Source organism: Myotis brandtii, unplaced genomic scaffold (assembly GCF_000412655.1).
Source record: "Myotis brandtii unplaced genomic scaffold, ASM41265v1 scaffold695, whole genome shotgun sequence".
NCBI classification, from domain to species: domain Eukaryota; kingdom Metazoa; phylum Chordata; class Mammalia; order Chiroptera; family Vespertilionidae; genus Myotis; species Myotis brandtii.
This window is the reverse complement of record NW_005370716.1, coordinates 183,023-198,884: the sequence shown is the minus strand read 5'-3', so window position 1 is coordinate 198,884 and position 15,862 is coordinate 183,023. Positions and strand designations below refer to the sequence as shown.

The 15,862-nt window shown below is 43.5% G+C and overlaps 1 protein-coding gene across 1 annotated transcript in view; it reads left to right on the top strand.

Annotated features, from left to right (window-relative positions):
- The first annotated feature begins 630 nt into the window (after positions 1-630).
- The window catches only part of LOC102248904 (small nuclear ribonucleoprotein F-like), a 117,090-nt gene continuing 101,858 nt past the window's right edge, over positions 631-15,862 (top strand). The window contains exon 1 of the mRNA XM_005881962.1: positions 631-714. Coding sequence (XP_005882024.1) covers positions 631-714 — 84 coding nt within the window. The remainder of the gene's footprint in view (positions 715-15,862) is intronic.

The window sequence follows — 15,862 nt, the reverse complement described above, 5'->3', positions numbered from 1 at the left end:
ATACCACCTGCCCTGCTCTCTGCTGTGTCCTTCCTATGGAGTCAGTTGCCTCCAGCTGACCTGGATAGGGCCACAGTTCCAATGGGGTCTACTCTTGAACAACTCTACAGGGCTGACTTAAATCCGTTCTAGAGGTAGGCAGGGTGGGAAATCGGAGTCACTCACAGGGAACTCTCCAGGCTTCATTCCGACTAGGGCTGAATCCAATCTGGGAGTTGCATGGGATTTTTATCACTTCCTTTCTCATTGTATAAAGAAACCCTCTTCAGCCAAGGTGTGCACTCTAGCTCCCCTGGCTAGCTGCTGGCTCCTTTTCTCAGCTAGCTGGCTCTACTCCCAGCTTTCCTTCTCATCCCCCTCTCTGTCTGGCTCCTGCTCCTCTACTTTTATTTTCCTTGCTGACTCAAGCCTCTCTCAGCACTTCCTGCTCCTCCCAGCCCATTCTTCTCTCTAGCCCCCACACTCACTGGCGCTCTTAGAAGCCTTTGAAGGTCAGCGTCTCAGGTCTAGTCCGACATAGCAGAGATGTAAGCAGGCTATGCTACCTGCAGCCCAGACCCTAAGAAGACAGAGGCCCTGAGTAGGGACTGAGGCCCCAGTGCTGAGTTGAGCCCACAGCTGTATGAGCAGATGTTGCAGCAAAGAGAGCAGCAGCCTGGCAAGGTGGAGCCCAAGCTGCAGGGACCAGGCCACCTGAGCGACCTGGGAGAACAGGTAAGGCAGTCAGCCATAAGAAGCTTGAATCCACAGGTAGTTCCATTGCACAAGACCATGTCTACACAGACTGAGCCTCCATGTGTGGGTGAGGGCTTCACCTGCATACTATGAGGCTCTGCCATGAGACTCATGCTGCATCTGCATGGAGACTAGCCCTCTAAGGAGATGCAGATGGTGTCCACCCAGGAGGAGGCTCCACAAAGAAAAGAGAACTATGCCACCAATGGACAAGACTGCAGAGATACAGGTTGCTTCTACACAGAACCCAGCTCTGCTTGAAGAGGTAAACACAACAAATGCAGAACAGCACCCACCCTGAAGACACGGGCAACTCCAACACCAGGACTGTGGCTCTTCTAGGTGATGCAGACTGCCACTGCATGGACCATAGCCCTACGGAACACAGATAGCTGGTCCATTCAGGAATGAGGCAGTGCCAGGTGGTGCGGGTGGCAGCACCATTGAATGCAGCTCTTTGGAACCTCTGGGGGCTCTCAGTGGTGCACAGCTTTACATGGTGGTGCTGGCTGGGTCAGCACCAAGTGAAGCTTCATAAAGAGGCATAGACATGTACCTGCAAGGGAGCTCAGCAGAGAGGCACATACAACATTTGCAAAAGATGAGCCTCAGCAGGCTGGGCAAGAGGTATACATGAACTCTCAGTTCTACTTTTGCAAATTCTCTAAAATTGTGTCAAATTTGAATATATTTATTTGAATTAATTTTTAAGTATTTTAAAAATCACATCCCTTAGGGATATTGTCAGTACTGTAGTTGAGTTCTTGGCACACCATAGGTGATCAATGAACAAACTGTACAGTTACAACTAGTGCCTGCCTTTGCTGTTAGATGACATGTAAATGTTACAGAAACATTATAGAGAAAGCCCCAAAGATGCACTTTTTTCCTGGGTAATCCCATAAAAAATATTGAGTGAGCAGAGAGAACGGGATACAGTACTGCACAAAATCCTTGCCAGGTTTGGGTTGCAATGGAAATAGTTTGGTATCAGACACAGACACAGCCTAAGGGGAAAGAAATGTGTGTTCATGGGGAGTCTCATTGTGGGGGTTTGTTTGAAGCTGTCTGGCCTGTTATCTTATTGGCAGGTAGTTGGTATGCCAGGCCTGGGGTAGGAATAGACATCATCCCAGCTGGGGTGGTGTAGCTCTTCTTCTTAGCCACTTGTTCTTCACAGTCTACATCTTGGCAAGAGATAATACTGCAGGTATCATCTGTTGAGGATTCGTAGTCAACAGACACTTATTGGCTCTTTTTTAACATAAGCAGTACATCATGCTTTGAGCATTCATAGTCAATAGACTCTTGTTGGCCTTTTCTTTCTTACCATAAGCAGTTTATCATGCAGCTCCCAGGACCTGAAGGGATGTTTGCTCTTAAGCAAGATGCCCTGCTTTAAAAGCCGCATTGTGAACTCAGGGCCCTTACACTAGGAACAGACTCAGTGTAGAGTTGAGCCTCCCAATCTAGAAAGAACTCCATAAGCTGGAAGGCATTCCGCAGCCTCCAAGGGAGCTCAAGATTTGTTGGGACTGCCCCTAGATACCAGGGGTTACCAGGTCCTGCAGTGTTTAGAAAGCACAGGCCTAGGGCAGCCCTTCCCTCACATTCAGTGCTGCTATCCTAGAGATTAATGCAAAATGTGTGAAGAGCTCCAGGAGGAGGGCCCAGGCCCAGATCTTCTGTGGGGCTGACAAAACCCAGCCTGAACTGGCTCTGCCCTGTCATTCCACAAAACCTTAGTCCCAGACACACTAACTTGACTGTCCTCCACCCTTCCAGAACAATTCCACTTTCATTATAGCCTGCCCTATCCTTTCAAACACAGGCAAACATAGCCTCCTGATCTGGCAAAGTTCTAGTTTTCCCAGGCACCTTTCAAAGTCACCTTTCTCAGGCCAAGTGAGCCAGCCTTCTTTGGGGCCCCCTGTCCCACCTCAGCTCTCAGCATAGTAGACTAAGATTATTTTAAGGCCTGTCTCCCCATAGATGATGGGTTCCTTAAGAACAGAGCCCAAACCTCTGTCCTCAGTTCCTGGCATGGACTGGGGGACAGGAAATGGTGCTGAAATGGATGAGGGAGCCAGTGAGTGATGCAGGGGCTGAGGGAGTGTTGAGCACCACCAAATGAGACAGATTTGGCTTTTACTGTTGATTATAAAAGCAGCCCGAATGTTTGGAGACCCCCCTGGGGATGGATGACATCATGCTGGCCTGTGTAGAGTCTGCTGCTTTTCTTTTTTTTTGGGGGGGGGGGAGTCACATTGTTATTAGCTATTTTGACTATGCAGAGGAAAGGGTCCTTAGTGAAAGGCCAGCCTTTACCATCCCACCTGCCCGAGTCCCAGAAACTGCAGGCTCCACTGGCAAGGAGTCTGCCATACAGCCTAGTCCTGAGGCCTCTGGGAGTGGTAGGGTGGCCTCTACTTCCTAGCAGCCATGCAATGGCCATCTTGGTACTGACGAGGCTCCCCATCTATCTATGCTCATGGCAAAATAGAAGATGCTCTCTTTGGGGACCCTCTGAATAGCCTGGAGCTCACTACCCTCCCATAACACATCTCCTCGAATTCTGCACGCTGCTAGAAAGACAGGGCAATCTCAGAGAGCCTCGCCAAATGCCAGCCCCAGATCCACTATAAAATCAAATAGTCACATGGTGGGGTCTCTGCTTTAAAATAAACTTGGCTGTGACAGGGAATGTGAGACTGCTCTATTTTCCTCCCTCACCAGAGGGCTTAAAAGGTATACTACTCTGCCACTTCCAGTAGATCTGGCCAAGTTGAAGATATTTTCCCAGATAAATCAACCCCCAGCAGCCATCTCCCAACATGAAAGGGATGCATCAGATTAAATAATCTCTGTGGGAAAGACAGGAAGAGAGCTTGCTGCCCTAGGGCTACCAGCAGCATGCACATACAGCGGGACCAGGAGTGAAGCCTTGGCCCCTAGTATGGCCAAGGAACAGCCCTGGTGCTGGATAACACTATCCCACCTTTCAGTGTGTCTGGCCTGCTCACCTCCCGCCTTTCTGAGTTGCCTCGTGTCACCAAGAATGAAGGGGGAGACAAGCTCCTGGAGAAAGCACGTGGGGCATGACTACTCTCTATTGGGAGCCTGTAACTACCCAAGGGATAAAGTTACTTCATTTTTTAAGCCTCATTTTTCTCATTTGTGAAACAGGAAAATAAAACTACAATCCTAAGGTCTGTAGTTTAGTTAATAATATTGTACCAATGTTACATCCCCAAACTCAGCCCCTGTGCTGACAGGCTGAGTGATCCAGGCAGCTATGCTGCCCTTTCTGACCTCTTCCCCACTCTGAAGTGGAGATGCAGTCCTTGGTCATACCCCCTGCTGCCCAGGGCTCTCCTTGGTCCTCAGTGTTCAGTATTCTGGAAGGCAAACCTGGAAAGGCCCTCAGAGATTGGCTATTCCAATAGTCCCATTTTACAAATAAGGAAACTGAGGCCCAGAGAAGAAAAGGATTGACCTAAGGTACCTCCATCCAGGAAACTCTTTCTTCTTCCTCTTTAAAATGACGAGAGAGAGAGAGAGAGAGAGAGAGAGAGAGAGAGAGAGAGAGATTGATTTGTTGTTCCACTTATTTGTGCATTCATTAGTTGATTCTTGTATGTGCCCCGACTGGGGACCAAACCTGCAACCTTGGCCCTTGGCATATTGGGATGATGCTCTAACCAACTGAGCTACCCAGCCAGGGCTCATCTCTCATTTTTAAATTAAGCTTTTTTATTTTGAGGAAATAGTAGATTCATGTGCAGTTGTAAGAAATAATACAGAGATGTCATATAACCTTCACCCCCAGTGAGACATATCTCATCCTAAAAATGAGTCTGAGATAGGGGTAGAGTATGTACATGTGCTCATATAGGAAGGCTGGAATGAGAAAAATAGAAAGTACTATTATTCAATCAAAGACAGGCCTGATATGCTTTATCCCAAGCTGAAACTACAAAAATAATCTTTTCTTTCTCTTTTTGCAGTATCCAAGACAATTGAGAAACTGAATTCTGAGTAGACCGCTTTGCCCATTTACCCATTTGGTTCTTCCCAGACCTTCTGCCACCTTCCATACAACCCTCTGCTCCTGCACTGACTGCCTTTCATTTGAAAAATGGAAGGCCCCATAAATTAAAACTGCTGGACAGCTCAGAATCCACCCCACATCAAAGACCTGCCAGTTCCCCTCAGCAGGCAGCTGTTTGCCCCATGGGACCAGAGGGTTTTACCTGGCTGAACCATGTGTGCTGTAAATCACCAGCTTTCTATGGAAACACCACTTCTTTTCTGTACCCCTCCGTCTCCCAAGTACCTACAGACACCAGCTCTCAACTGTCAGGCCTCAATGGTCATCTCATCTTTATTTCCTCTCAAATTCCTAAATACCTGTAAGTGATTTGAGTTAATCTTGACAGACAACAGCACTTAAATACATTTTTTTGGCTTAAAAGTTGCGGTACTCTTTTCCTTGGGCTGGGCAGAGAGAGTTCTTGAATAGTGATCATACTTAGATTTGGTTTTCAAAGTTGTGGTCAGTCCATACCTGGATATACTAAGGATAGTTTCTTTTGAGCATAGGAGAGAAGGGTAGGCTGGAAAGTGAAGGGCAGTTTGGGCCTGGGCAGGGCAGAGAGAAGGAGAGGATGCCACTAGGGAGTCTTAAGTAGGCCATGGGGAGTAGATTACATTATGAGAGGGGAGGCTGGGCACACTGACTCAACACAGATAACAGAGGGCTTCAGAAGTTGCATTTGGCTATGGACTACAGCCTCTACGGTGTGGGGGCCATAGAACGATTTAAGCAAGGGAGTTGCCCAAATTGTGTTGGAACAATATGGACAGTGGAAAATCAGGAAGAGGTTTGCATGTCTCATTCTGCCAGGCTCCTGGGGAGAAGCCCTGGGAAATCATAGCCCTGCAACACTCCCAGGGAAGAGGAGCCAAGTGGAGCCTGTTTTTGTGGCTGTGTGCTCAGCCCAGGAGGATGCTGGCACAGCTGAGTGGCCATTGGCAGAGAAGCGACACTAGTCAGTCTACCAGCTTCCTGCACCTCATGAGCACCGAAAAGAAGTGCCCTGAAACTCTAACTTCTGCAAGGTTCCTCTTTTGCAATTCAGGGCCTAGCAAAGTCTTTGCAAGCAATGCATACCAAAGGGAACCACAGGCATATGAGTTGCATTGAAGTTGAGATACTACCTGGAGATAAATTCAGTGCTCTCTGTAGCCCTATCTGCTGTAGTCCCATTCCTTGGGCCCTGGCACTGGAAAGAAACAGATGGAGTGGCACCAGGTTCCCAGTGTCAGGCAGTCAGGGAAGCAAGGAGCAAGTTCAAGAATGGGGTCCCAGGTCCAGACTCTGCATTCCTTCCTGACTTGTCTCCCATTGGAAGCTCTCTGCTAGTGCTTAGCACCAAAACCTCTGCCTACTGGGTTCTTACTTCCTGAGTGGCAGGCTGATGGTCTTATGACTGAGAGTCCCATCTGACAATATGCTAAGTCCTATGTGCCAAGTGACCTAGGAAGGTTGAAGAGTCTGAGCATGCAGCAGCCTGTAAATAGGGCTTAAAAGGCCTCAACTTATGTGGCAGGAAAGGCAGGGGCCAGGGAACCTGGCAGTGCTTCAGGCTCTAGAAAATATTGAGAATAAATTCCAAAGGTCTTTCACCTCACTCCTTTCCCTTAAAAGGCCAACTTTTAAAGAAACAAGCACTCCTTCCAGGCACTCCCATTGGGCAGCTAAAGACAGACCCTTCTGGGGAATTATCTTTCCCTGCACACTCCTGTCTGGGTGGAGGATTTTTGCAAGCCAGCATTGGCTTCCTGAAGCAAGCCAGCAAGATCTGGTATCCTCAAGAGGTTTGGCATGAATTCCAAGATGGTACAAGCTCTTATTTTCTGGTAGCAACACAAGCTTATAGGCTGTGAGAGCCAAGAATTTTGATAGGTCACTGGGGAATGGGCCTTACACACATCTAGAACGTTCTGGCTGGCATCGAGCTATTTTGTAATTTTTGTCTCATGATCAAATTATGTAGCCAAAAATACAAACAGATGCCAGCTTCTAACATGAGTATCACTTCACTCTGGTAACAAATATGATCATTTCAGAAGTATGATAAATAACACATTTGTGTATCTGTTTTTGTTGTTGTTGCATATTCCACAAGACAGACACAGACTGACAGTTTGTCAGGGGGTAAGAGGTTTAAGGGACCTTGATGCTGACCTCTACACTTTTGGGGTAGGGAAGCTGAGTCCCAGAATAAGTGAAAATACAGACAGCATCCTTTGAATTTGGATTGCATTTTATCATTTACAAAATCTCTCACCATCTCGAACTTGCATTTGCACTGTGAGAGGCAGGATGTGCAGTGGTAAAGAGCAGGTAATCAGTAGCCATCCCTTGAATTAGAAACTTACTCATTGTGTGAGCTGGGGCAAGCCTCTTACTCTCTGAGCCTCAGTTTTCTCTTCTGCAAAATGAGGATGGTAATAGAATCCATCCCTTAGGGTTGTTGTGAGCTCAATTAAATAATCATATTACACGTTTAGAGCAGTGCTTCACACACATTATGGACTATAAAAGTATTGGATATTACTTTTTTATCTTATAAGTATCCACAAGAGCCTCTGGAAGTGGAAAGAGCAAGACCATTAGCCCATTTGACAGAATAGAAAATTGAGGCTTGGAGAGATACAATGATCTGCTTGGCTCTATATAGTTAGTCAGTAGTAGAAATGGGAATTAATCCCACATCTTTAGACTCTATGCTTAGAACGCTTTCCAAAAGACTGACCTCATCCTGTGAAGACCCCTCCTGCTTGCTTACCCACCTCACTTATAAATAAAGTCAAGAAACCACCTTTTCTATTTTACGCCCACGTTACAGTAAGAAAACCACCATTTTATATATGCCTCTTTAAAGATCTGAGGTGGCTTACAATGGAAACACATATTAAATAGGGCGGTGGAACTAAACATTTGAAAAATTCATAAATGTTCAAAGAAAGAAGAGAGGTCATTTCACTGAGACCTAATGATGAGGTCACAGCGACCAAAATATACTTGGCTTTGAGCTTCTTGGTAGCCAGCCCACAGGAACAATGGGGCCAAATTTTGACCAGCATTGTCAATAGGAAAGTTTTTGGATCAAGAAGTGACCAGAGAGGGCAGGGGGTAGGAAGATAGTGCTGCATCATTGCTAAGCCTACCCCATGGCTGGGTTGCACAGACAGAGAAAAGGGAGGCCCATGCATGCCCAAAGCTCTACCCTAGAGATGCCCCAGTCATATAGACCCATACCTGCCCTGGGGACACTTGAGCCAGATACCTCAGCAGCAACTGGGTCACCCCAGCTGTCTTCAATGGGAACATTTTTTTTGGGAAGGCGTGTAACAGACCAGGTCCAGCAGGGCTACAGAATTCAAGGAGCTGGAAAGTACTCCTTCAGGAGATGGCCAGGCCACAACAGCACAGAGGAGGGGAGAGAATATAGTTGCTCAGAGAGTCAGGAGTACTGTCTGGTCCAGGCAGGCAGATGTGCATGCTATGAGGCTTGACAGTTCTCTGGCCCTCCACATGCCTTTTCTCTCTCTTTTTAAAAAATCTATATTTATTGATTTCAGAGAAGGAGAGAGAGATAGAAACATCAATGAGAGAGAATCATCGATTGGCTGCCTGCTACAGGTCCCCTACTGGGGATCAAACCCACAACCCAGGCATGTGCCCCAACTGGGAATTAAACCAGTGACCTCTTGGTTCATAGGTAAATGCTCAGCCACTGAGTCACACCAGCTGGGCCACTTGCCTCTTCTCTCAGCTACATGACTCCTGGATGGAGACCAGGCTTTCCAGGGCTAGGGCACTGGGGATGAGATAACACTGAAGAGTTGGGGGAGTGAAGAGGCCCCAAAGGCAACTTGGGTACACTTTAAAGACAGTGTTCACCAAAATACACATAATGCTATGGGGCAAATTATATCTCACCCACACCCTTATGTTGAAGTCCTGATTCCCCCATACCTCAGAATGAGACTTTATTTGAAAATTGGGTCATCGTGGATGGAATTTGATAAGTTAAGATGAGGTCATAGTGGAGTAGATGGGTCCCAAATCCAATATGACCAGTAACCTTATCAGCAGGGAAATTTTGGACACAAATTCAGGGAGAAGATGGCACTGTGAAGCTGAAGGCAGAGATTGGGGAGATGCCTGTATAAGCAGGAATGTCAAAGATTGCCCATAAAACACCAGAAGCTGGGGGAAAGGCATAGAACAAATTTTCCCTCGTGCACCTCAGAATGAGCCAATCATGCCAATACCTTGATCTTGAACTTCTAGCCTCCAGAAATGGGAGACAATACATTTCTGTTGTTTAAGCCACCAGCCTGTGGTACTTTGTTATGGCAGCCCTAGCAAACTTATACATCTGAGTGCATGCATGCACATCTCACACCATGCTTATAGTACAAATTTCCTTTTCTAGGTCTGCAAAAAAGAGAAGACATATTCCTGGAGAAGCAGGGCACAGCAGGATCTGTGTGAGAGGAAAACATTAGCTGGAAATTGAAATCAATTTTCCATTTATATTTTATGTTAATAGAGATGCATAATAGAAACAAACCCCTACCTTTTTATAAAATGCACTATGGACTCAAAGGCACTTTCACATTCATAATGTTGCTTAAGCCCCTAACAGCACAGAGTGGTGGGTGCTACTATCCTGAGTTTACAGATGAATAAAAGGACAACCCTGAAAATTGGAACATAATGTGACTAGAAAACCAGGGGTAAAGAGCAGTCCCCTTTCTGCCAGCCGAGCATGTGAATATTCTTGAGCCCTGGTGTGGATGCAGAGGTAATGGGCACTTGCTAAGAGATGGAAGGATTCATTGTTAAAGAAAAAACCCACTTGACTTCTTAGCATTTCTCCCTTAGTGTCCTCCATGCCAGCATGATGGCATTCTATTTCAGTTGTGATCATTTCTTGGCATCTTGGCTCATTATGCATCTTTTTTTCCACTGTGTCCAATTGTCCTCCTAACTTAATCCTGGGCCAATCCTCTCTCCCACTGGGGCAACACTTGACAGGAATCAAAGCTTTTTCATGTTCTTTATTTCATTTTCAACTTACTGGGTTCAAAGGATGGAGGCAGGGTGTGTGCTATTTCTCCTTCCTATTGAACAACAAAAAAAAGAGGGGAGTGCCCTAGCTGATTTGGCTCAGTGGATAGAGCATCGGTCTTTGGACCAAAGGGTCCAAAGTTCAGTTCCGGTCCTGTGTTCGATTCCAGTCAAGGGCATGTACCTCGGTTGCAGGCTCCTTCCTGACATGGCGAGGCAACCAATTGATGTGTTTCTCTCACATAGATATTTCTCTTTGTCTTTCCCTCTCCCACTCTCTCTAAAAGATCAATGGAAAAATATCCTCGGGTGAGGGTTAACAACAACAAAAAAAGAGGGGTGTGATTTGCTTATCATTACTGAGGTAGTTGGAGCTCCAAGTCCAGTGTTATTTTTACAACAACGAGTTTTGATTACTATGAGCAAAGCACTGTCCTAGGTGCTCTGTGGACAGTCTCATTTACTGCTTCCATTTCCCAGATGAAGAGATAGAGACTGAGAGAAGGGTGGCAACCTGCCCAAAGTCAGAAGGCAAGTAGGTAGTGAAGCCAGGATGCAACTGCAGATCTTATTGACTCTATAGCCTGGCTTGACAATCATTCAATGCTATCCCCTCTGAGTCACCTCCATTGATAAAGACTTGAACAAGCAGCCAGGCTGACAACTTATTCCCAGCCCCCAGTAGATGCTCGTAAGGAATGGTCCCAAATGTCCATCACACAACTGGTAGGCTAGTAGTCCATACAGGAAGTCCCCTGGCTCAGGGCCCAGTTTCTGAGGGCTATTTAGAGAAAGTCTCATTCTCTCCTTGTAACTTTTGAAATCTGAGGGCCAGGCCTGGTGAACAACAACCACCCAGGAATGCTCCAGTGGTAACTTCCCTCCTGTCCAGAACTGACCTGGAGCCCAGCTGGCATAAACCATTACCCAATGCAGGCAACAGGACCCCTTGCAAATGAGTCATCCTTGGAACCATTCTGGGCTTGACATAAGAGGGTCCATGGAAGCAGCAGTCACCCTGGCCTAGGACACCTCCCTCTGTTGAGGGGAGGGAGGCACTCAGTGGCCCCATCTGCTGGAGTTGGTAGCACAGCTCACCCACCTGTGGCACAAGAGTTTAGCCCTAAAGGATAGTTAAGGGAATAGAGGAAAAGCTTCCTAGAGATAAAGAAATCATTTCCTCTAAGAATTGTAAGCTCTAGAGATTTGCAAGGGAACAGCACGGATGCTAAACTAACACACTGGGGAAGAAGGCAGGTGCCAGGCTAAATAAAGAAATATGAGTACATACACAGAGAACACGCTCCTCAGAGAAGCACACATGTATATTAATGAGGATGCTGAATGCCAAGAAATCAAATAACAACATAACCATCACATTAAACACCAAAGCCACAGAGTTGGCTGCAATAATTTACTATGGAAGGTGCAAAGGACTTTGACTGTCTGCCCTTCTGTGCAGTCCTTCAAAGCTTCACAAAAAACAATGACTCTGCTTATAGCACTAGGACTTGATGCTCTATAAATAAGAGAAACTCCTGGCTTCAGCCCTTGTTACTGGAGACAAGCCCTAGGAAAGCACTACATGTGCTAAAAAGATATGGGCAGGGATTCTTGCTATAGGCAAGGAGCTCTGTATTAAGACTTGGGATAAGTTGACTTCCAAAACCCAAGAGGCACACATACCCTAAGATGTGGTAGAAAATGTGGTGGGAAGAGGGAATTTAAAGAGGACAGCCTTTTTGCATGATCCCCACACAAAAAGAGGAAAGATTATTAGTGCATGGAATGGGAAGGCATGGATATGAATGGCTTCTCCCAATGGCTGCTCCCATCTAGACCTATGGCCACACAATCCTGACTTGGGCTTGTGGTGGATATTTCTTTTTGGTTGCCCATCTTAACACCCTTCCCAGGTTTGAAGAAGCTCAAAGCACCAGTTACTCACTCTCCTAGCTTCCCTTTGAATCTAGGGCACAGTATATGAAGCTTGCGCCATTAAATTTTGGGTTGGTGCTAATGATGAAGAGAAGCAGGGCCAATACAGCATCTGCCACAACATCCCATTTACTAGAGCAGTTGTACCAGTGGTGCCAGAGGCCATCAATGGTAATGTTTTTTAAAAAAAATATATTTTATTGATTTTTTACAGAGAAGAAGGGAGAGGGATAGAGAGTTAGAAACATCGATGAGAGAGAAACATTGACCAGCTGCCTCCTGCACGCCCCCCAGTGGGGATGTGCCCGCAACCAAGGTACATGCCCTTGACCGGAATTGAACCTGGGACCCTTGAGTCCGCAGGCCGATGCTCTATCCACTGAGCCAAACCGGTTCGGCCATCAATGGTAATGTTAGTTGACAAACTATAAAATTTACCTTTCAGTGGTACCAACAGAGGTTTCTCATCATATGAATTCTCTACCATGATGGGAAAATCAGAGTTAAAAAGTTGGGACTTCCATTTTTGATAATGGAAGATTAGATATTGCATTACAGAGAAATCAAACTTTTAGCTAAAACATTAAACATAGTCTCTCTAAAATATTAAAAATCTACTAAGATAATAAGGAATATGGCAATAAGATCTGTAGGAACACAGATTCAGAAAGATGACTACAATATTTGGGGCCTTTAGATAAATTTATAGGAAAGATATTGGGTAGCTCACTGGCTGGGAAAATTAGAGAATCAAGCTTCTTGGCCATATGACCAAATCCACAGACAAAATCATGGTACAGAATTAGTCTTATGTACTGGTGGATAGAACTTCAACATATGAATTGGGAGGAACACCATTCAACATAAGAATCAAGGTGGAGTCCCCTGAAAGTTTTTGGATGAGTTTGGGTTATAAGTAGGCAGGGAAAGATATCATCTGTGAGGTCAAGTATACAAGAAAAATATTACTACACATATAAGAAACCATGAAATTGTAAAATACTGGTAAGCAGTTAATTGAAACCAAATCTTAGATGGTCCAGATGTTGGATTTAGGAAAGGCTTTAAAACAACCATGAAAAATATAAAAATAAAAGGAAAATATGACAGTGATGAGTGAACAGATAGGGAATCTAAGCATAGAAGTGGAAACTATCCAAAAGAACCAAATGAAACTCTAAAAATGAAAAGAACAATAATTGAAATGAATAATTCACTGAATGGGCTTAATACTATTTTTGAAAAAGGCAGAAGACAGACTCAATAACATTAAAGGGAAATTAACAGAATTTATCCAATGTGAAGAACAGAGAGAAAATTTGGAAAAAAAATAACAGAACTTTAGGGACCTATAATAGTACAATATGAATCAAATAGCACAATATGAATGCAACTGTAGTCTCAGAAAAAGAAGCAGAAAAATATATTAAGAAATAAAGGACAAAATTTTCCCAAACTTTGATGAAAGTTAGGACTTATAGAACAAAGGAGCTCAGTGAATCTCAAGCAGAATAGATATCAAAAAACTATGCCTAGCCACATCATAGTCAAACCATTGAAACCCAAAGATAGGAGAAAAATCTCAAAAAAAAATAAAAACAAAAAATACATTACATACCAAGGAAAAAGAATACAAACAGTGCTGGAGTAATTGAATATCCACAGGACACCCCCACCCCAAAATCACCATACATATCCCTCATGTTTTGCTTTTATAGCCACATCCACTTTCCTCTTTCCCCCACCCCTCCTTAACCATGAAAACAACCAATTTATTCTCCATTTCTAGAATTTTGTCATTTTAAGAATGTCATATAAATGAAATGATACATTAAAAAATCATAAATGGGAATGACAGTTTTCACTTAACATAATTCTCTGGAGATTAATTCAGGTTTATTGTGTGCCTTGAATAGCTTCTTCCTTTTATTGCTGAATAATATTTCAGGGTATGGATCTTTCAGTTTGTTTAATGATTCACTTGTTGAAGGATATCTGGATCATTTCCAGTTTTAGGCTATTATGAATAAACTGCTATAACATTTGTGTATAGGTTTTGTATGGATATAAGTTTTTATTTCTCTGGGATAAATGCCAAGAGTGCAATTGTTAGGTTGTATGGTACTTGAATGTTTAGTTTTTTTTAAAACTGACTAACTATTTTCCAGAATGTCTGTACCATTTTATGTTTCCACCAATGTGTATGAGTGATCCAGTATCTCTGTATCCTCCCCAGCAGTGGTGCTGTCACCATTTTTTATTTTAGCTATTATGACATGTTTGTAACAATATCTCACTGGGGTTTTAATTTTGTATTTCCCTGATGGCTAATAATGCTGAACACCCATTTTGATTCACTGGTAGTGTCTTATGTATCTTTCTGCATAGATTTTTACGTAGTTGCTCTAGGTATTACATTGCACATATAGTAATATTATGGCATTATATAGTCATATAAATATGAAAAAATATATGTACATATATTATATTAAAATATAACATATTATATACATTAATATAATATTTATATAGAAAATATAATATAAACATACAAAAATACATAAATTATATATCTGTGTACATATATATATAAATTATGTATATAACTAGTCAGAATCTGCAGGCGTCAGTATTTATCAGTTTCAGTCAAGTATAAAAACTTTACTTCCCTTTACACTCCTTTATTGTTTCCCATTCATAACGTCAAATATTTCCACCACATGCATTTAGCACCACATCAGACCATTATAAAGGTTGCTTAAACTCTTTTCTATTGTGCTTTATTCCTCATTGATGTCCAAGATTCCTTCTTTTATCATTTTCTTTCTGTCTAGAAAACTTTCCTTTAGTCACTCTTTTAGGATAGACCTACTGGTGACAAAATCTCCAGTTTTTCTTTTTCTGAGAATGTCTTTATTTCTCACTTCATTTGCTGGACATAGAATTTTGGGTTGACAGTTTTTTCCTCCCCACCCGTTAAAAAAATGTTGTGCAACTTACTTTTGGCCTCCATGGCTTCTTTTTTAAAAATTTTCTTTATTGATTAAGTTATTACATATGTGCGTTATCCCCACATTACCCTCATCCCCCCCTCTCATATTCTCACCCCCCTGTTGTCTGTGTCCATTGGTTAGCCTTCCCACTGCAGTTTGACAATCAGTTTGAGGCAGCTCTGCCTCTGTATCTATTATTGTTCAAAAGTTTGTAATGGTCTTTATTATCCATGAATGAGTGAGATCATGTGGTATTTTTCCTTCATTGACTGGCTTATTTCACTTAGCATAATGCTCTCCAGCTCCATCCATGCCGTTGCAAATTGTAAGAGTTCCTTCTTTTTTACAGCAGCATAGTATTCCATCGTGTAGATGTACCACAGTTTTCTAATCCATTCATCTACTGATGGGCACTTAGGCTGTTTCCAGATCTTAGCTATGGTGAATTGTGCTGCTATGTACATATGGGTGCACATATCCTTTCTGATTGGTGTTTCTATTTTCTTGGGATATATTCCCAGAAGTGGGATCACTGGGTCAAATAGGAGTTCTATTTTTAGTTTTTTGAGGAAACTCCATACCGTTCTCCACAGTGGCTGCACCAGTCTGCATTCCGACCAGCAGAGCACGAGGGTGGTTCCTTTTTCTCCACATCCTCACCAGCACTTGTCATTTGTTGATTTGTTGATGATAGTCATTCTGACACCTGTGAGATGGTACCTCATTGTCGATTTGATTTGCATTTCTCAGGTGATTAGTGACTTTGAGCATGTTTTCATATTCTCTTGGCCTTTCTTCTGTCTTATTTTGAAAAGTATCTATTTAGGTCTGTTGCCCATTTTTTGATTGGGTTGTTTATATTCCTTTTGTTAAGTTGTATGAGTTCCCTGTAAATGTTGGGCATTAAGCCCTTATCAGATATGACGTTGGCAAATATGTTTTCCCACGCAGTGGGTTTTCTTGTTGTTTTGTTGATGGTTTCTTTTGCTGTGCAGAAGCTTTTTATTTTGATGTAGTCCCATTTGTTCATTTTCTCTTTAGTTTCAAC